Below are 23,431 nucleotides of genomic sequence, written 5' to 3' on the forward strand. Positions count from 1 at the left end.
CCGGATCACTGTTAACCGAGTCCACTGATAACGGGGACTGCCTGTACCAGGAAAAATACCACCTATCATAGTCCAAAGGAGAGTGAGAAGTTCTCTAGTGGTAGTGGCATCCAAATGACCCTAGATCTTATTTAGCTGCCATCATCCTAAGAAAGTATCTTGAGATTCATCTGTAGAATAAATGCTTCCCTATTTTTCTTCTCACCCCAATCAGGAGACAATTCAGGAGGCATGATGAGAAGTGAAACCAAAAATATACCAAATTTGTAACTAATTTGTATTTTTCATAACTAACAAACCTTTGGTCTTAACATTAGGATTTACTAGCACAAAGCTGGAAACTGGTAGAATTAAAATTACACTTGTGAGATCCAGGGACTATTGGCATCTATACCAGGTCACAGGGCATGTATACCCAGAATGCCCTCGGCGTCCTGTGACCCACCAGTTATAGTTCTAACCCAGTTTAGACTGCTAGAGGGGTGGTTCGAGGTGGGCCTTTTCCTGTTAAGACCTCAGTTTTGTTAGTTATGAAAAATACAAATTAGTTACAAATTTGGTATTTGTTCATATACGGAACAAATCTTCGGTCTTAACATTAGGATAGACTTACTTATTGGAGGGAGGTAAGTCTCTATAACTGACTGGGAGTTTGCCACCTTATCCATTTCCGAATACATTAGGGGAATTCCAAGAGAATGGACAATGAATCTAGAACCAAAGATATAAGCTAATCTACTGGTTTCCCTCACTGGGTGCTGATACCATTCTATGGGTTACACATTATGGGAGAACAGAGAAACTTCCCTTCTCACACACTGCTCTTGTCCCTTGTATCTGGATCCACCCTCACCCCTCTCTTCCCTATTATCTAAAGGGGTGTGTTGCTACTGAAAAGTATACCATAACCTAAGATAGCTTCACAGTATGGCTGACCACCTCACCTGCATCTAGTCCGTTCCAGCATATGACGGTACTCTCCTTCATACTGCCCGTAGTTTAAGGAGTAGAAAGAAAGTAGTAAAGAAAAAAGACCAATCATCCCATTCACTCTACTTTCATACCTTCATCTTAGACTAGACACAAACTGACCCGCCAGGGGTACTGGATGAGCTATATCACTTGTTGGGCCGCCACTACTGGACCCAAGGAAAAAGTGTCCAAGGACCTATGGGCAACGTCTTTTAAATAAAATGAGGTGAAAGTTGTTTGGCGTTTCCAAACACCAGCTTTCAGAATTCTCTCCACAGACATGTTCTTCTTAAATGCCAAAGAAGCACTCAAGCCCCTGATGTCATGAGCTCTAGCTCCCTCCTGGCTATTTGACCCCCTGTCTTCTGTCATGTAGGCATTCCTGATCGTCTCCCTTAGCCAAAACGATATTGTATTCCTGGACACTTCCTTCTTGTTCCGTCCTGTACTTACGAACAACCTCCGGCACCCCGGCCTGAGGTGCATTGTCCTTCTTAAGTACTCTCTTAGTACCCTGGAGGGGCACAGAAGCATCTCATCTTTGTCATTGTCTACAAAGTCTACCAAGGAAGGTATGGAAAAGGAGTCGAATCTGCCGTCCATTATTGCTGGGTTTTGAGTCTTGGCCATGAATTCTGGAACAAACTCGAATACCATTGACCTCCAACCTCTCGAGTACTTTATAAGATATGACAGGCCATGTAGCTCACCCACCCTTTTGGTTGAAGCTAGGGGCAATAAGAAGACTGTCTTCAGGGTCAGGCTCCTATCTGTGGACTGCCTTAGTGCTTCGAAGGGGGGTTTTGACAGACTACTCAGTACCATGGTCAGATCCCAATCTGGGGCTTTTAGTTCCTTTGGTGGACATGACTGTTCAAAGTTCTTCATCAGCATGGCCAACTCCCATGAAGACGAAATGTCCACCCCTTTCATTCGTAAGACTAAGGCTAGAGCAGCCCTGTACCCCTTCACTGCAGATACAGAATGCCTTTCTGTCCTGAGATATACCAGAAAGTCTGCTAACTGCTGAATAGTGGTACCGAGTGGAGACAAGTTCCCTCTACGACACCAATCACAGTATGCCGACCACTTTCCTTGGTATATTGCCGCAGATGATTTTCTAAATTTTCCTGTCATCTGAGTTGCTGCTTTTTGCGAAAACCCTCTCGCTCGGAGGAGATACTTGACAGTCTCCACCCGTGAAGCGATAGGGACTTCACCGACTGGTGGTACCTCTCCATGTGCGGCTGACATAGTAGGTTGCTCCATGGGGGTAACTCTCTCGGCATGTCTATTAAGAGTTCCAGCAGGTCTGGAAACCAATCTGCCTTCGGCCATAACGGAGCTACCAGGGTCATTTTGAGGTTCTGAGACTGCATTACCCTGTTCAGAACCTGACGGATTAGACAAAATGGAGGAAATGCGTACATGTCCAGATTGTCCCAAGGGTGTTGTAGCGCATCTTCTGCTACTGCCTCTACGTCTGGGACTACCGAACAATACACTTCCAACTTTTTGTTGTACCTGGTTGCGAAGGTCTATGATCGGTCTTTCCTACAACATGAGCATCCTGTCCACTACCTGTTGGTGCAAGGACCACTCCGTTCCCAGTATCTGATCCCTGCGGCTCAACTTGTCGGCCACTATGTTTCTTTTTCCTGGAATATATCTGGCCCTGATGTCTACTAGGTTCTCTACAGCCCACTGATGAAGCTGAACTGTCATCACATGTAACTGCCGAGAAACTAAGCCTCCTTGTTTGTTTATATAAGCTACTACTGTGGTGTTGTCTGACATCAATACCACTGAATGTCCCTTCACTCTCTCCCTGAATTCCTGTAGAGCTAGAAATGCTGCTTTTAACTCCAGCACGTTTATATGGAGTTCTCTGTCCTCGCAACTCAATTTTGCTGACACCATCAACTCCTCCATATGGGCTTCCCAGCCTTCTAGTGACGCATCTGAGAACAGCAAGAGGTCCGGGGAGGGTTGTTGAAGGGGGACACCCACTGTCAGATTGTCATCGTTCACCCACCACAGCAAGTCTTTCTTCACTTCAGCCAACAAGGGAATTTGCTCATACGGGTGATCTACTATTGGTGACCAAAATTCCTTTATCCTCCATTGTAGAGACCGAAGGTGTAGCCTTCCTTGTGGTACTAGCTTCTCCAGGTTAGGATTCCCAGTAATACCTGCCACTGCCTTGCTGGCTGTGTTTGTTTTCCCAGAAAGGCATACACCACTTGTTTGCATTTCTCTATTCTCTGGTCTGTCGGGAATACTTTGGCTTCTATTGTGTCTGTAACCATTCCCAGATACTCCAAACGTTGGCTTGGATCCAACTGCGACTTCTCCTGATTTATCACAATACCTAGACTGTGACAAAACTGCAGGAGGGTCGCCCTGTCCCTGAGTAATTTCTCTCTGGACTTCGCTATCACCAGCCAATCGTCTAGATATCTTATTAGCCTGATCCCCTGAGCATGCGCCCACATCGACACGAGAGTGAACACTCTTGTAAAAACTTGAGGAGACGTTGTCAATCCGAAGCACAGGACTTTGAATTTGAAAGCATTCCCTACCAGACTGAATCGGAGAAATTTCTTTGACGACTGATGGACTGGTATCTGAAAGTATGCGTCCTTCAGATCGATTGTCAGCATAAAGTCCCTGATCCTGACTGCTTGTAGAACCGTTTTTGGAGTTTCCATTTTGAGACTTGTTTTTCTTATAAACAGATTCAATGTTGAAAGGTCTTATTACTCTCCTCCACTCCCCGTTGGCTTTGGGTACCAGGAAAATCCTGCTGTAGAAGCCTTTTGAGGGACTGGATACTTGTTCCACAGCCCCTTTTTCCATCATCTTCTTCACTTCCTCTTGCAGAATAATGGCTTTCTGAGATTCCTGAGCATAAGCGAAGTGAGGTAATGGCTGTTCCGTCAGGGGCGGGGTTACCTCGAACGGAATCAAATACCCGACCCTGAGAACATCCACCACCCACTGCTCTGCTCCCAGTTCCTGCCACACCTTCCAGTGATTTGCCAGGCAACCCCCCACTGGTGTGGCCGAGTGATGAGAGGCACCCATCCTATCTTTTTGAGCCTCTCCCTCTTCCCCTACTCCCCCTTCCTCTGTTGTTTCTATTGTGAAAAGGCCGATGAACTAATCTCTTTGGGGAAGAGGGTCTTGTTGCTCTATTAGGGATGTTATGTCTCACTGTCTTCTTCCGAGGTATTTGCTGTTGCCTTACCTCCATAGAGGTAGCTTGACTGTTAGCCGTTTTCCTAATTGGCTGCTGTACCAATCTATCGTTAGTGTCCATCCTTCTATCTATAGCCTCTTCCAGTATGACCTCTGGCAACAGCAATTGCGACTCCAAGATATCCCCATTCCTCATCGCTAACAGGGAATCCAAATCAACAGTGCGGCTTAGTCTAGCCAACGCTGCACCTCTCCTCATTAACAGGATATTTGCCCAAACATTGGCACTTAAGTTTGTCAAGTTTGCAATCACTTTGGAACCTGACTAGTAATCTAATGAACAATAATTCATCCACTACCTTTCTTGTCACTTCTGAGGATGCAATCTTCGCCACTGCTGTTGACCAAAGATCTAACCAAGAAGCAGTCTGAAAGACAGAAGAAGCTGTTGCTTCTAACATAGCAGCTTCTTGGTAAGTCATCGAAGGGCACTCCATTTTAACCTGATCAAAGGTAAATCCAGGCCTTAACCTTACCACATTAGGGTTCACTTGTCTAGACAGCAAAGGGACCTTTGGTGTCGTATAATATTTCCTTTGTTTCATCATTGGAGGAGGAATAAATTTAAATGATCTATTAGATCTTAAGGAATTATCTCTTCCTGCAATCCGTGCGTTTACGTGTTGTAAAACAGAGTCCGCATGACTCGAACATTGCAATTCATAAGACACCTTGGTATCCCTTTTCAATCCAAATACCATGTCAATTCCCGGAGGAAGCATACTGGCAGGTGATTCTGTCTTCTCCGAAAGGTTATTGAATTGACAAATCAAATCAATCACCTCCGCATACGAGGCCAGAAACTCTTGGTTTTCTCCTTCCTCCGGCTCTAAGATACTGTTCTCCGCCACAGGGTATGTTATCTCACCCCTATCCTTTAACAAACGGCCAGGAATTTCGCGGCCGCCTGCCCCTAAGGCTGCGGTCTCTCTGATCTCTGATGGCCGCCGCTGGCTCGATTCCGAATAGTCAACAGGGGAACGAGAACGCCTCACTCTTTCTCTGCTCACGGATCTAGAGCGAGAATCTCGTCTAGACCTCCAAGATGAAGGCTCCCTTGAAACTGAGATACCTTCGTCTCTATTAAGATTGCTATCGTTTCCGAGCGTCGGAGAATTCGGCCTCGATCTTTCATCCAGACGGACAATGCCTTCCACGAACGTATCAGACGAGGTTGCCAACTCTCTATTCTTTGTTCTTTTAATAGGAGCCTTATCATCCTTTGTCCGTATTTTGAACGGCCTTACAGGCAAAACTGGAACTTGCATTCTATTCTTTGCTGCACCTCTTGCCGCCAACGTTGGTTTTGCCAGCGGTATCGTAGTCTTTGTAATCTGTACTGGCAACTCCGCGTCGGCCGCTAGTCCATCAGCCATGGCCTCTCTTGCTTGTTCGGACTCTTGCAAACTGCTTCGTCCGCTAGCTTTGTGCTTACCAGCCACTGACTTCCCGACTTTCCTGCTGACTGGGATACGACAGTACTGGTCTGAAGATGAAGAAGAAATCACTCTTCTCCTCTTAGCCCAAGGATCAGTCACGAAATCCCGAATCCTCCAACACTTGACTGGCGCTCGCCGTGACGTCATCGAACTTAGCGATGACACCGAACTAGAGGAAGAAGACGAATCACGCCTTTTCTTTTTGTCTTTCTTAGCCATTCTCTTCTCTATATCCTGTAATTTCTTCATTACAGTGTGTACTGCCGAGTCACAAAGCGTATTTGAGTCCGGGTGCAGCGAATTAGGCCGAGAAGCAGTAGCCTGTGACGTCATCGCGTCTGCCATATCGGTGTGTGACGTATGTTGTGACGTCACCAATCTTGTAGGGAGAGACTGTGCGGCTTCTGCTGGCATCCGCACGTTTGCCGCCAAACTATCCCCCACGTTCTGCATGGCTGTAAACATAGAATTTGATGGTGTAGCCGCAGCATTATTTCCCATAAATTGTAAGCCAGGGGGATGAGGAACATTCAGCGCTGCCGGACCCTGCTGGAATCGTGACGCCATATAATGCACCAGCAAACCCTCCACGGTTGGTACGCCTTGTAGGCCTAGCACTGCCCACGTACCTTCCATTCTATGCGCTTCGGGAGCCGGCGCTTGGAACAAAGATGGCGATGCTCCCCCCTACCTGCTGGGAACAGAGGAGCATACATATTATGCATAAAATTACCCAAAACCCCTCCTGACGCTTCCAATAACGAATCGCTAGGAGAAACTGAAGGGGTATGGGACAGATCAAAAGCAGGTGGCGAAACATATGGAGCAGTCTGATTTATTGCCAATACAAAAGAAGCCAGTAAGGTTTGGTCATCCAAAGATGGCGTCACCTCCTTCCTTTTGTACTGGCCTTTCTCATAGAACTTTTTCCACTGTTCCACCGACCAACCCCTACAAACAGAACATGGATTAGTAATTGTACATAAGTTTTCCCTGCACCTACTACACGTTGGATAAGGATCCGTCGACATCGAAGTTAGGAATCTAGAACATGGAAAGCCACTGACTCCGGGGCATTTCCTTTGTCTCCTCTTCAAAACGGCAGAAGATCCCGATGGTGAAGCGAAAATTTCCATCATACCACTTATACGCTCTTACTGATCACACTCACACTGAGCACACTCAGAGAAAGAAAAAGTAATAAGAAACATGAAAAATGAAATGGATAAAAAATGGGCAAACTGAAAACCGGCTTTAAATCAGATAGACAGTAAACACGTCTTATCTTAAAGGCGGTAGGAATATAACTATACTCTGTTTTTTTTTATCTGTCCATCCGCCTGTGGTGTTTTTGTATGGTAACACTGCGTCCCGGGCTTTGGATAGTTACGCTATGTGTAAGTTTTAGGTAAATAAAAGGATATCTGGGTGTACATTTGCAACTGAAAAGTGTTTTAATAATTCACTGTATGCAAATTACACCGTTAATATTCGAAATAGGATATTATTATAATCGTTGAATGTAAGCTGAATGTAACCGTCTAAAGCCCGGGACGCAGTGTTACCATACAAAAATACCAAAGGCGGATGGACAGATGGAAAAAAACAGAGTATAGTGGGTCACAGAAAGCCGAGGGCATTCTGGGCATACATGCCCTGTGACCTGGTATAGATGCCAATAGTCCCTGGATCTCACAAGTGTGATTTTAATTCTACCGGTTTCCAGCTTGGCGCTAGTAAATTCTAATGTTAAGACCGAAGGTTTGTTCTGTATATGAACAATTAATGATTTTCATGTAGCCTTCTTTGAAATTGTTCATAACACGATCACTCCAATGGTGTCAAAGGGAGGCCTGAAAGGATGCTGTGGATGGCTACAATTGCCCAGCATAAGGAGAGAGTAACATATCAAAATTCAAATTTCCTATTGAATGCAATTTGCTGCCATACTATCATAAATTTTAAAAAACCAACTCAGACAAAATAACTGTGAAAGTGACTGCTAAAAATGTAAGGATGGTAATTAAAAGGTTTATAAAAGGACAGATAATAGTGAAAGATAAGTTGGGCAACAGACCAAGCTGTGTATGTCTCTTGAAGGGAAAAGTTCCAAGGCAAAGCACACCAATAACTGTTCATTTACATAACAAAAGAAGTGACTAAAAATGAAAGGCACATTAGTTTTGTATAACAGGGAGTTACAATGAAGGATACTGTACAGTAGTATTCATATTTTTTACTTGACACAGTTGGTATTTCCTTTTTTTATAATGGGAACACATGGCATTCTCCATCAAGTTCTTTGTTGCAAGTGAACAATTGTAACCCCAGATAATGTTAAACCATTTATTTCAGCAATGCTAATATTGAAAATATTTCCTTATAACTAGTATAAGATTTATGAAAACTATGTAATCTCCTCAACTTACAGTGAGTTAACTTCTCCAACTTAGCGTAAGTGCTGGATATATTTCTTCCAATTAATCTGCAACAAAAAATATAAATCATAACTTTGTGTTTCCTTTTTAGGTTTACAAAACTTAATTGCACAATTATGATTACAACATAATACCTTAATTTTTATTATCAAAGATTACTAGTAAACTGATGCTTCTAACAATATACTGTCCAAAGTCATCTAATATATATTTGTGATAACAAAAATGATCAGATCCTGAAGGTCGCTATAAAGCCCATCATGGAAGTCTACAATCAATAACCGGACATACTTTGTATTCACTAAATACTGCATGTTTCTGTACTCATGAAAAGGAGCATTATGAAAGTCTGCACGAATACCAAACTAGAATACCAAACTGATATTCAAAATTTATATTTCCTTTTGGAACAAATCAAAAGCTCCTTATGTATAGTTTAAAATGGCAATAAAAAAAAAAAAAGTAAAAATGTCCACAGTGAAAACTTCTGTTCAAAAAGCTTGTTAGCCTAGAGAAAGCTGAAATATACTAAATTCTCCCTAATAGTTTAAATACTGTAGTTCTTGGGACACTAAAAGAACTATGGAAACCTGGTCTCTCATCCACCTGGCTGTAATGGAGTGAAGGTTACTAAAAGAGAAATTGCATTAAAGACAGCAACCCCTCATTTATTTGCACCATTAACTCCATAAATGATGACACGTAAATAATTGTCTTACACTTAATCTATGATAGTTGCCCACAAAAATTAGCTTTACTTAGCTGTTTCATTAGCCTTTATTTATTCAAACACGCCTTAAAAATAATACATACTGTGCAACAACTGTACAGTACATAGTATAATTCGCTGACAGTAATAACTTTACATTGCATTTTGTGGTGGTATTTTTTTATATTTTCACATTTCCCCTTTCAAGTGTGTGTATATATTAATTTGTACAAGTTAATTTTAGTAAGCTTGTCTATATTGATAGGCTATGAGTTTATCCTACAAATTCTCAGTAACATGTTTCAGGTTTTACTGTAATTTTCATTGTCTACTATGAGTTCCATTACTGATAATATTGATTAATGCTGCTTATTCTCAACTTTGTCAGAAAATTGAGCAAAATCTTCAAGCTATAACCGAGACTGTTTGAAGAGAAAATTATCTGAGCCATTGGCTTGCAGTTCTACAGTTAGTCAATGTTAAGAGGTCCTCATCTTCGCATGTCTTTCTAATTCTAAAATTTCCTCTCTCTGGTAAGCCTCCTTTGCTCTTTTGGATGAAATTACTTCTTCAAATGTAATAAACCAAACGACTCACAAAATTATTGATATAAGGTATAAATGGTGACTTGGACTAGATTAGAATTCAGGTTCAAGGCACATAAAATGGAGAATAGTGGGAAAAATTCATCTAGAATTCAATTCCATAAGGGGAAAACTCAAGGTAGTCTACATATTTGAATGATAATGATAATTTGGTAGATAACCTAATTTCTCTGGCAAATCATTCACTTTCCATAACACAATGACTGTACTGAAGAGAAAGACCAATCAGCAAAGAGATCATAACTGAAAGGCCTCCACGAAGGAAAGAAGAAAATAAGTTTCTAAACACGTATGTTTAAAGAGTAAATAGAGAAAACTCATGTATGCATGTGTCTACAAACAAACTGATATGGTTTTCCACTGAAACATAAAAACACACATTTGAACAACTCAACATTAGTCTTAAATTGACTGAATTTATACAATTCAAGCTTAATAGATAAACATCCAAATAACTTCAATCACTTACTTTGATCTTTGCATAAACTCTGTATACTGTCGTAAATCTCTTGGACGTCTGTTATTCTGAGGGAGAACACTGTTAGTTTGGTTTCCCTGCTGCGACCTAACAATTCGAACAAATTCCTGAGTGCGGTCACGAGATGCCATTTCTGAATCTTCTATGTCACAGTTAGATGGCCAAGGTGAATAAGTAAAGCTTCCTTTACTGTTCAAATTACCACTATCACTGTTCCACTGGTAACTTTGACCATTCACACTACTATTACCCAGAGGAAAAGTATTTTTACTATAAGTCAGTGTTCCATGACAACTGGCATTTGCCTGTTGAGGATAACCTAGACTCTGGGGCTCTAAAATACTCTGCACCACAGTGGAAGGCTTAAACGTATCAGTTTTTTTGTAGTAAGCATGATCGCCTGATACATTCACAGAGGGAGCTCCTAAAGAAATCCCTTCATTCAAGTTGTTGGCAACCTGTAAGAAAAACAAAATTTAAAAAGAATCTGTATAAACTAGTTGAATTTCAAGTATGCAATTTAAAAAATTCTGTTAACAAAATTTACCTAATTCAAAAAAGTAAAGAGATGGAAGATAAATTATCTTTAAAAAACTGAATATAAATTATCACTACAACAGCAAAGTAATATACTATATGAAAATGACATTTTTATAACAAAATTAGATTTTCCACACACCAAGTAATTACCTGGAGCTTTCAGCTACAGCTAATTACTTGGTAAGTAACATGTGTAATATAAGGCATTGTTTTATAAGACAAATCAAAAGGATTTAACAAAGTACAAAACCCTTTACCTGTGTAAATACTCTGGCATCAATATAAGAAGTAATTAACACTTCTGTACTAGATAGGTTACCTATAAAAAGTAACTAACACTTTTGTACTAGATAGATTAACTGGCAACTTAAAGTTTTAGTTTATGAGAAAATTCATCCTACTTTTAAGTTTTAAAGTTTCATCTAGATGATTTTTCAGCAAGCCCACCTAGAGATAACACTGAAAGGTATTGAACTAGAGCTTTGATACTGCATACAAAAAGTGTTGCAACTACCAAGGTCATGGGTCTCGAAAATGCAGTAACCTACCTGTTACAGTTTCCCACACCTTAGGCATACTCCTGTACACCCATGGGGGCTCTGACTGATTTATTGTCATCATTTTCTGATTATTATCAAGCAGAGTCACTCAAATGATTTTCCAAGCCTCAACTTTTTGTATACTTGGGAAAGCAACTGAATGAAAAAGGTATCATCTTTAGTAACTTGGATATTGTGCTTCCTGCCAAAATGCCACCTGTCATTTCCCATCATACCAGCAAGCGCTGCCATCATAAAAATTTTTTTCCTATCACAATGCTTTCATAAAAAATACCACTAGAATCTACACTACCAGTTAACCCTTAAACGCCTATTGGCAGTATTTTACGCAGAGATAAATTGTCTTTTGGGTGCCGACCGCACGTAATTTACGTCAACAAAATTTTTTTTTTTTAATTCGCGGAAAAATACTTATAGGCCTACCAGGCAAAAACTTTTGAATCACGCGCCTTGGGGGATGCTAGGAGTTCACAGATCAAGGTGTTGTTTTGTTTACAATCGTTACGCAGGCGCGCAAGCGCGAATTTCTTTCTTATAGCACTAAAAAGTATCAGTGACACATCTCGGAAATTATTTCGTCACTTTGACATAATTTTTGCACCATTTTAAATTAGCCGTTACATGGAGTATTATATATGAAAATGTGCGCATTTTCATGTAGAATACAAAAAAATACTCATGATTGTAGCTTTTATCAGTTTTGAAATATTTTCATATAAATAACGATAAGTGCCAAAATTTCAACCTTCAGTCAACTTTGACTACCGAAATGGTCGAAAAACGCAATTGTAAGCTAAAACTCTTATATTTTAGTAATATTCAATCATTTACCTTCATTTTGCAACAAATTGGAAGTCCCTAGCAAAATATTTCGATTTATGGTGAATTTATGAAAAAAACTTTTTCCTTACGTCCGCGTGGTAACTCTTCCGAAAAAATCATAAATTTTTTAGTCCGATTGTCGTAATGTTTGCACCATTTTAAATTAGCCATTACACAAAGTTTTATATATGGAAATGTGCACAATTTCATGCACAATACAACTAAAAACAACCCATGGTTGTAGTTTTTATCAGTTTTGAAATATTTTCATATAAATAACGATAAGTGCCAACATTTCAACCTTCGGTCAACTTTGACTCTACCGAAATGGTCGAAAAACGCAATTGCAAGCTAATACTCTTATATTCTAGTAATATTCAATCATTTAACTTTATTTTGCAACAAATTGGAAGTCTCTAGGACAATATTTCGATTTATGGTGAATTTATGAAAAAAAAACATTTTTCCTTACGTCCGCGCGGTAACTCTTCCGAAAAAATCATACGTGCGATTGTCGTAATGTTTGCACCATATTAAATTAGCCGTTACATAAAGTTTTATATATGAAAATGTGTGCAATTTCATGTAGAATACAACAAAAAATAATTGAAGGTTGTAGCTTTTCTTATTTTCGAAATATTTGCATATAAATCACGATAAATAGAAAAAAACCACGTTCGGTCAACTTCGGATTCTCTGCCGCAAATCTCCGAAATGTGTACGTCGCATTCTCGGAATATTTGCTCCATTTCATATTAGGCGTTTCATAGAGTTTTATATATGAAAATGTGCACAATTTCATGTAAAATACAACAAAAAATAATTGAATGTTGTAACTTTTCTCATTTTTTAAATATTTGCATAAAAAAAATATATAAAAAAAATTCTACATTCGGTCAACTTTAACTCATCCGAAATGATCGAAAAATGCAATTGTAAGCTAAAACTCTTGCAGTATAGTAATATTCAATCATTTATCTTCATTTTGAAACAAATTGGAAGTCTCTAGAAAAATATTAGATTTATGGTGAATTTTTGAAAAAAACATTTTTTTACATCAGAGCGTTACGAATTCATGCATCATTTTGTGATAATATTTTCTCTGTGTTGCTTTGATCATTTTACAATGTGTTATATACCAAAATGATTGCAATTTAGTGTACAATACAACGAAAACAAAATTAACTTATTAGCTTTAACTGTTTTGCTCACAGCACGATTTGAATACAATTATATATGAAATTTTGTTTTCACGCTATCATATATCGCATTATTTATATATGATAATGATATTTTTTTTCATTTCTGATGGTTGCATACAGTAACCTCCCAGTTAACACGAGGGTTACGTTCCTGGAGATGTCGTGTTAGCCGAATTCGTGTTAACAGGGAAGTATTTCTCCATAAGAAATAATGGAAATAAGGGGGTTAACGTTCCAGGGCAATGGGAAACTTAATCTATTTTGGGATTTTGCCAGAAAAAAAACCACTTTATTTATATATTTTTATATACAGGTAGTCGTCTACTTACGAACTATGCAACTTATGACAGACCGACTTTACGACAGCTACGACAATATAATAATATATAATAATATTTAATTTTATATTTGGCTAAAATACGTCGAGCGCGCGTACGATAGTTTTTCCCGCTACCGGCAGCGCGCTCATCTCCGAGAAATTTATGAAGAGAAGAAAAAACGGACCATTCAAACAAAACTAAGCATGTTTATGTTTAAACCAACATCTCAGTCTACCCCTGTCCCCACTACCAGTAGTACTACCACGGAATCGGATGACCCGGACGATCCCCAGCCATCCACCAGCAGACAATTAATTTCTTCTTTTTTTCAAATTTCAAATGTTTCGTAATTTTTATTTTTTCTGTATGTTCATGTTTTTTCTGTACTGTAAATCAATTCTATCTATGCATTACTGTAGTTTGCCTGAAATTTATAAAGAAAAAATAATTTACATACTGTTAAATAAAACTTTGTGTATTACTACGTACGTACATAGACGTGTTGGCAACAGTACAAACGGTCGCTAGAGAAAACAGCAGACGATGTTTTTTGTTTTATATTTTCAGAAGTAAAATTTTGTTCGAAAATGGTAAGATTCGTATTTTTGTAATTCATTTTGTATTTCTGTTTTGCAAATAAATCAAATATAATAACAAATTATGCATTTAATTCAAACCTATAAATAAATAAAAGTATGTATATAATACATGTAGCCGATTGTCAATGCAAATGGCGGATAAGAAAATGTAAACAGACCAGACAGATGGTCTGAATGCCTACATTAAAAATGTTAAATACAGTAATAAAAGTAAGTATTAATCAAGGAGTTCGAGCATGATAAGATTTCATATGCTAAACGTAATAATAGGTACTATACATGCACATTTTTGGGATGATATAAAATGTATATGTAGGCTAGTAAGTTGTCAATGAAAATGCAAACGAACAAATACGTACATGTACACGCATGTGTTTGAATATGGTAAAAAGGATAAAAAGACAGCACAAACAGGATTCAATTTACTCAATATGCTGAAAGAAAGACAGTATACAGTGCATACTTTGGATATAATATATGATAGATAGTATGCGGTAGGTACAGAATACATGTACATAGGCTATGTGGTTCGTAGGTATAGAATACATGTACATAGGCTATGTACATGTATTCTATAGAGAGAGAGAGCACGGGAAAGGTGGGGTGAGTCAGACTCTCGCCACACCTCCCGCGCTTTTGCTCTCAGCGGAAAATTCAAATCGTGTAACATCGAATATTACGTGTTAGCAGAATTTTTCTGTATGATTTTGAACTCGTGTAAGATCGAAATCGTGTTAACAGAACTCGTGTTAACGGGGAGGTTACTGTACTAAACTTCAGGCAATGACAAAAAAAGGAGCCAAAAATGAACTCTTAATCTTGAAAACTAAGCGTGCTGTGATTTTTTTGAAAAAAATATTTTTTCCGCTTCGGCGCTCACTCCCAGACCCGCTAGGCATACAGGAGACGATTTTTATTATAGCCCTTAGGCATTTAAGGGTTAATAGCTTGAATTAAATATTCCTGAAGGTTGCAGTGCAATTATTAAAGCAATTAAAATTACATTCACTAGGTCGATACTACTACTTTCAGCAATGGCTTCCTGTGACCACTAAAACTCCTGATGACAGAGGATGGGTAAATGACATAAAACGACATAGTACTTTGACAGGCCAAACTTATTATAATGCCTTTATAAATTAATGTTGGTGGGCAAAATGTTTATACAGCCTTGCACATAAAAGTTAAAATGGTGGATTGCCACTTTTAATAAAGGAAAGGCCAAATGTCTCAAAAAGCAACTATAGTACAGTGGACCCTCCGTATTCACGTTCTCTGGATTCACAGACTCACATTCGCGGATTTCTCTCTGGAACGCTTCCCCGCTTTATTCGCGGAAAATTCGCCTAATTGTGGTATTCACAAATTCCTGGTTTTTCTTTTTTATCAATTTCATCATAAAATGCATTTTTTTGTGATAAAACTATTAAAAAAAACCCAGTATAAAAATTTTTAATGGGTTTTTCTTGAGTTTTAACTACCAAAATAGGAGGTTTTAAGCATTTTTATAGGGGTACCAACTATTCGCGGGTTCTAACTATTCACGGGGGGTCTGGTACGCATCCCCGCGAATACGGGGGACCACTGTATATAAATAAATAGCTGGAAAATATATACATATCTATCTGTTCTCTGTATATTGAATATTTTTACTGGTCACATATCATCACTGTATAGCACTTTTAATTGTGAGACATTCATCTTTTCCCATTAATCCACCTGGGCTAACAGCCTTCTACTGCATCAGCACAAGTTATAGAATTACCTGAGGTTGAAACGGGTACGAAGACTGTGGCAAATTCAGAGGTGAATGTCTCTGGAAGCTGCTATCTGTAACAGAAGTCCCAGGCACCGGCAACTCCTCCACATACGACTCAGACCCTGCACGCCTCCGTCGAGTCGTCATCACACACCACTAATGACTCTGTAAGAAATTGATTTAATGAAATTTCTGAGCTTATACAAATGGACACCAGGCCTTAGAATCAGGCATATACGTACTTTATGCTATTTCGAGTCTTACAAAAATCTATTTTGCATAACTAATCACCCTATGATTGTAATTTGTACAAGTATAAATCCAAACAATTGGTAAAAATAAAGACCATCAAAAAGTATATACATACTTGATGAAAAAATATGAAAATATCAAATGATGTGCACCAATGGAACCAGTAAAAATCAAGCATGAACCTTAAGTCCACAAACTGGCAAGTGCCTCTTAACAAAGTAAATACAGCTATATTTTAGTAAACACCACAAACGCCAAGGATCACAGTCCAGGGGTACCTATTGACACATGCAAGAACAGCACAGTGCCAATAACCAATCTGCAAACTGATCAGTCCAGATTATGGAGGTAGGTTTTGCAACAAAACTAGGAAAATGATGCACATTTCGTGCCCTACCACAGCATGTGTGCACAGGACGTAGACAGGATGCCAACTATCTTAGTGGAAGCAATACCATCCAACTGATGGTATTAACCACATAAAATACCTGAATTAGCACAAGACAACAGCAACATACACTATGGTAAAAATGATAACCAGCCTGGAATGATTCTGGAGATTTGAAGTAGTCCCAGGACCAGACCCGTCTGTCTCATAATACTACCAGAAGTATTACAAGGGACGAGTGCCAGTTAATTATTATCACCAAGCATAGGGACAATCCTTGTAACAATATCCATCAAAAGGAAAGACCTCCCTCAAATGAGTAATGTAGACAGACAAGGTCGAGTAATTAAGTGGCTACTGTACTTCTGTAAGCAGTAAGTTCCCAATGGGGAGCAAGACAGGTGTTCCTCATAAAAAGAAGAAAAAAAAGCCAACTCATTCACAGGAGATGCTTCCAACCATATCCATCTTAGGTTAGAACCAACAAAGAAAATCAAAGGATAGAGGGGGAGAAGTCCAAGACAGGAAGAAGCAGAAAAGGCAGAAACCATGTTTCCTTTTCCCACCTAGTTTTCCCTTGAACAACCATTTGCTGCTCTGATGAAGGCCTAGACACCAGCAGCCAAGGCAGCTGAATGAAAAAGCAGGGATCCAAGGGAAAGGGTTCTAAGGTAATGTCACTGCTCTCTTGATGAATTTCCAACATGGCTAAAGGCTGACAGTAGAAATTGTTGTTACTGGCATACCAGACATCCAAGATGTAAGTTTGTATATACATATACAACCACTGTCCTTGAAAGAGGTGGAAGTGTCAATCCATTTAAAAACTAACTGTGGTTGGCACACAGAGGCAACAAAATAAGTAGATGAAATATGTTACACTTCTTCATTCCTTCCACAAAAATCCTCTTCAAATTTCCCATTACCCTCCATGGATGAACAGGGGGTCAATATGTAGATAGAGCAAACAAGGAAGGAACCAATCTTGAACATCCCTATGAGTCTTGCTTAAGCTTGATCATGAATTCTCATGCTTAAGCTTGATCATGAATTCTCACGATTCAATCTACAGCTTATATAGTTTTAGCCTCAAAGGATAAAAAATTGGCATCTCTTGTACAGTAGAAGGGTGTGCTCTTGAAAAATACTGAAGGATAACCCCAAGGAGAAAACTCCTGATGGACCCTCTATAGTACTTCAGTAGATAGAAGACTGAAAACTGAGAATGAAGGAGGGAGCGTGAAAGACTGAGTTGGTAACTTAAACAACTCTTCTGAAAAACTCCAAACAAACCAGCCATCCCTGAAGAATCACAAAGTATGAGATGCTCTCATATAAAAGTTCATACAGCATAGCTTAAAAACCTAGTCTTGTTTGGTAGACAAAAGTTAGTTTGCTGTACAGAAAAAAATATAACCTGAGACTCAAAATATGCAATCCATAAAAAGAAATTACATAAAAAAATTGCTGACATATGAGGAAATAAAAAAATTCTTGTTCACACATTCTTGACATAGTGAACATCCACAAACACAATACAAAGCACATTATTCACTGTTCACGTATTTCTAACTTAACATAACAGTTTTACAGAAATAGCTTTAAGACCAAGTTGAGCTCCCAGACTACGGCAGAAACACTTGATGTCTTTGCTCAATGTCAGCCTCAACACTAAACCTATCTTCACTGAAGGTACATTCATAAAAATAACATACGTTAGTATCTTCGTAGAAACAAAGCATGGTTTAATTATTTTTGGGGGGCATTTCAAATGACTCTGACCTCTATTACCATGGAATATTAGTTTTCTAGATAGAGGGACCTATACCAAACCCCACAATGGGGGCCACTGTGAGATATGGCATAAATTTTTGTTAATATTAACTACACTCGCAAGTGTACCATATTACATACCTAGAGGATAAATAGTTAAATTTTTTTTTTAAATACCTATTTCTGCATCAAGAAATTTTCATTGGAGGATAAACGGTTAAATTTTATTTTTTAACGAACTGGATATTGGTACGGTAGCCATATCCCTGATTGTGATAGATATTGGTACGGCTGTGAATTGCGCATGTGCGAATAAATCAGTTTTTGTAGAAAAACGGATGTTTTCAGGTTTCAACAAGCTGAAAAAGGCAATAAACATCTACGAAGAGTCAAACTTCCAGAAATTGTATATCCGTAGGTCACGAACGATCGAATCAGCCCTGAAAAGAGCTCCAAAGAGGAGATTCAAAGAAGATTTGAAGCTTAGCTAATAAGATTGCAGCAGTCAGTAGTGCGTCCAATAAGGGAAACATGCTGTTAATATAGACCTGATTTGCAGGATTACTTACGATTGATTAGGCCGTTTACCAGAGGACAGACCTTGGTACTTTTTCTTACCACCATGAATACAGTAGAGCACGATTTCTGTGTACTTCATGTCTTCCTTGAATCTCCTCTTCGGAGCTCTTTTCATGACCGATTCGATCGTTTGTAACCAACGGATACGCAATTTCTGAAAGTTTGACTCTTCATAGACATCTATTGCTTTTTTCTTGTCATTGAAACCTGAAAACATCTGCTTTACGGCGAAAACTGATGTATTATTACATGGTTCAGAGGAGATTTAAAGGAAGATTTTAAGCACGCAGATAGATTAGTTTAGTTTTATTTTTCATCTATAAAGTCAAAATCTAAGTATGTTTAAATATTATTGTGATTTTTTATATTTTCATTTACTGTCAAAATGTTTTGGTGCTTTGGTGATGACAGTATGGTGCTTCACTTTTTCATTTTGAATTGAACATGTTCAGCGAAACAATTCAGTTTGACTATTATTACTACTGTCGCTGATCTTCTAGTGCCGTACCTATAGCTCTTAGCAACAGTGTACGGCAACTGCTGCACGATTAGCAAACTGCCGTACCTACAGTAAGTCAACAGCGCAATACAGCACCATGACAGAATCTGACGTACCCCCTCTACACTATGTTATTTGTACGGCAGGAAGTTTGAAATTGACGCATGCGCAATTCACTGTAGTAATATCCTGTCCCATTTTTTAAATACCTATTTCCACAACAATAAATTTTCATTAGATGTATCATGGTTTTTATATTGAGCATAGAAATTAAGGAGATTTAAGAACACAAAATGAAAAATATTAAAACAAATAATACTGGAAAGAAACAGTGCACAAAAATTCAAATTGATTAAGGAAAGGTTGATCATTCTATGCAATAAATCCGCATGGACTGCAAGGAACATTAATGTGAATACAACAGCCATTAGGGATTGGGGCGTCAAATGTATTTCGCCGTGTTTAGTACTGGCCCCTGGGGGTTCATTACAGTCAACCCCCCAAAAATAACAGTACATTCTTGATAAGCAACCCAAATACTATAGGACACTATAATTTCCAAAGAAATACCCGACGCGGAGTTAGGCTATTACCTACCTAGATCTACCAAAAGGATAGCTACCTAATACTAGTAGATTTGACTCGGCACTGATACTGAACATATGGTTTAACTAAACTGTTAAAAAACGTAATGCAACCATCCTGCTTACACAAAGGTGGAAGTATTCCTGCATTTCCTTATGTGATTTAGCCTACAAAGCCTAAGTCAGGTCACTTCCCTTCAAGGTCAGGTAGGACCTGACACCCTGAGTTAGGCTAGGGAAGGTTATGCCAAAATATAGCAAGTAGCATAATATCCCTGTAAATCTGTTGATGTATTCCTGCATCCAAAACCCCAGTTACCCACTGTGGCCCACCCCTGTCTATTAAGGCTTCAATGGGGGGAAGGGGGAGGGGCTCTTCCTCTCGAACAACTGTTCTTGATTGCAAAGGTGAAGATCATTTGCATCACTACAAAAAATGGAGGAAAACATATTTTAACTTTAAAGAAAACACTCCTGGCATTAATTACTATCGTAAGCAAACTAAAAATTTGATTGTTTCACGTTAATGTAGGGTAGGAAAGTCGAGCCTAGGTCTAGATAAAGGTTATCAGTTGCAACAGCGATTGCCTAGCCTGTCAACTGCGTTTATCATCAAGAGTAAAACTTCGTATAGCTAATGAAGCGAATTGTTCTTGTTTTAGCGTTCAAAACCATCCACCAAGCCACGTTGTAGGTCAGTATAGTGACATAGATGTTCATGTGAAAATACGACAGGTCAGCCTACGGGAACTTGAATCTGACAGGAAAGGTATCCGAGGCCTAAGCTCAAGAACTGCTACTCGACAGGGATTAAAAGCACCTTTCCCGAACTCGTACCATATTTACCTCACATTATGAGACTCAATATGTGTAATTCCAATCGCCGTTATTGCACGAAATTCCCAGTTACCTGTCAAATCCATAAAATGTTGCTGACATCACATTACGTTGGTATACCAACACTGTTAGGCAGAAGTTAGCCACGATTACAAAATGACGTCACGGGTTGTGCATTTCTTAGAAATGTTTATAACATTATTTTGGTGAAAGTGAAATTTTAAAAAATAATCTGAAATGTTTTTTCGAATTAAACATAATTTAAAGGTATAAAAAACAAACGCTGTATGCGCTATATTTCTGAAAAAGATGAATAAGTTCCCAGTTTTCCCCCTAGCGTTTACACCTTGTCAGTAACTGTTATGAAATTATACTCATATCGCTAGTGTCAAATCAAGGAAGTGTAGTGTCTTGTCATTCATCCCAAGTAGTCCTCATGCGGAATCTGTGAGCTTTACTCTTTATTTTTGACTTCTTATCAGATTAAACTGGCCTTGTGCTAGCATTGGCTCCTGATCTTACTTCCTACTAGTAGCCGTTGAGCATTTTCATGTCATATCCCCGAAACTATTTTATCTTCTGCCTCATTCTGTTTACCTGTAATAATTATAATTAAACAGTTGTTAATGGATACAAATATGTTGAGAAGAGTTTAAAAGAATATGAATCCTACACAGAGAACATAAGGGGAAACATGAACCAAGAGAAACGTAAGGAGAACTATTTGTTATGTAAAAGGGATAAGTAGCTTTTTGGGTTGAGGGAGGGAATGTATTAAGGTGAATGCGACAAGTGGCAGAAGTAAGATCAAATAATCTCAAAATCAAGGTAAGACAATATAGCAAGTCTGCAGCTGTCCAACCTCTCTGACTATTACTTCCTAGCGCAAACATGGGGTTTCTCCCAAATGCACCATTAGATCCTTGTACTTCGTTACCTTTATTTTTGGATCTCTTTATTTTGTTGACCAACCCTTCCAACTACCTCTTTTCATTGTCTTAAGACATGAATGGGCGAAAGTGGTTCAGTGCTTGGCTTGACAAACTAACTTTCGTAAAATCAAATCAATGTTAGTGGAATTACCTTCGCATTATATAGTCTGAATGAATTGAATAGGATTATACAATTTTCAGTTTTAGAAATAGGAAGAGCAAGTATAGCTAAACATCATATACTTGATGTAACTGGTGGTAAGGATCAGGCTTGGCAATACAGGGTCCTCAAATAAAAACCAATTCCAGGGCTAGCCATTGCAGGATGCTGTTTCTGGCTTATTCGTGCCTTGGATAAGTGAGTGGTAAGGCTGTCATTGGTGCAGACACCTTTGCCATATATGTACAGAAATGGAAGCATTTTGGCGGCGTAATTCTATTCTGCAGTCCAGACTTATTGTGTATGGTGACTTTCCTCACAGCACACCCTCGATAGATAATCCAGTGATGAATCAGTCAGTGGTCATATTAAGAATTTGGTGTGGGAGGCAGTTCAAACCACAGAAATATCTATGGTTCAAACCGTTACGTCCGAACAAGAGCTCCAAATAGTGCAGCTTTGGGACCGAAAGTTACAAGATAAGTTGAATCTGACTGAACGAAACGGGCAGCTATTTTTTCTAATAATACTGAATATACTAAGGATCAAAATGACTGAATCAGATTATCATGAAGTTTGGAGTTACACGCACTTATAACTGACCACAACGCAGCAGAAATTTTTCCCGTGACACATTATGGTGTCAGCTTCATGTAGGTACGCATTGAGAGGAAACTCTCACATGCCAGTATAGATGACATTTTAATCAGTTCTCACATGATATAATCTACATTAGCATTAATTTAAATGGCAGTTCAACTAGAGTACAAGTTTCAGACCTCAATCAGTATAAACTTAAACCAAAGTTGCTTAGAGATACGAGCACACAGCATTACTGACCATACACAAGAAAATATTTTCCCTTTCTATGAAATGCATGTGGGTGGCTACATACCATCATCTTTAATCATACTTTCGTGCATTCATACATACGTCATAGGAAAAGTAATTTACTATGTCATCTATATTGTCGTGCAAATGATTTTGTGTGAAAATATGTTTGAAGTAGATAAAAAGTAGTCACATATGTTGCTCTGACCTATCTTACTATAATGAGCGTTATGTCTGTCCGTCCGTCTGTCACTCAGTCACGGCCAAACGGCTGGTCCGATGGGCATGAAACTTGGCAGGGTTACAGTGGGGACCCCTAAGATGGGTTATAATAGGGTTCCATCCTACTTTCACCCCCTCCCCACTTCGAAGGGGGTGGAGGTGAGAAGGGATTCCTTGAAATGAAGCTGGTTCTGCCCGTGAAACGGGGCTGGTTTTAGCCCGTAGACTTAGTTACTTTACGAATTTATCATACATAATTTGCTAGTCTATGTAACTATAGTAACCACAATGCCCTCTTAATTTCTCTGATTCTTCACACTTTGGATAAACTTATCACTACAAAGCCTGAGATCCAAATGCAAGGATATGAAGCAGTTCTGACGTCCGTAACAGGATTCGAGCTGCGTCCAAGGCCCAGAAGGAAGTTGCACTACTATAGTAGATTCACATCAACCGCGCATTTGATGTCTAGGCCAGTCCCTTACGATGCTCCTGATTGGCTGTTGATAAGCCAGTCGCAGGGCTGGACGCTGAAAACTCTCAGTCTCTCCCGAGAGTTCACATGGGTAGGATCTATGTTCCACTTCTCTTGAGGGATACGTCTCTCAGGAGAGGTGGAACATACATCCTACCTAGCTGAACTCTCGCGAGAGACAGAGTTTCCAGCGGC

The 23,431-nt window shown here is 39.0% G+C and overlaps 1 protein-coding gene across 3 annotated transcripts in view; it reads right to left on the reverse strand.

The window, feature by feature from the left end:
• The window catches only part of LOC135221978 (syntaxin-5-like), a 47,744-nt gene that overhangs the window by 22,468 nt on the left and 1,845 nt on the right, over positions 1 to 23,431 (reverse strand). Inside the window, exons 1-4 of one of the 3 annotated variants that reach the window (XM_064260070.1) lie at positions 20,690 to 20,817; positions 15,711 to 15,869; positions 9,894 to 10,360; positions 8,102 to 8,157 (exon numbers count right to left, since the gene is read on the reverse strand). In XM_064260070.1, coding sequence (XP_064116140.1) covers positions 8,102 to 8,157; positions 9,894 to 10,360; positions 15,711 to 15,851 — 664 coding nt within the window. In that variant the 5' untranslated portion in view covers positions 15,852 to 15,869; positions 20,690 to 20,817. Of the gene's footprint in view, positions 1 to 8,101; positions 8,158 to 9,893; positions 10,361 to 15,710; positions 15,870 to 20,625; positions 20,818 to 23,431 lie in introns of those variants that run through there. The other 2 variants (XM_064260071.1, XM_064260072.1) reach the window with 2 other exon arrangements.

This window comes from Macrobrachium nipponense, chromosome 3, assembly GCF_015104395.2.
Source record: "Macrobrachium nipponense isolate FS-2020 chromosome 3, ASM1510439v2, whole genome shotgun sequence".
In the NCBI taxonomy this organism is placed as follows: domain Eukaryota; kingdom Metazoa; phylum Arthropoda; class Malacostraca; order Decapoda; family Palaemonidae; genus Macrobrachium; species Macrobrachium nipponense.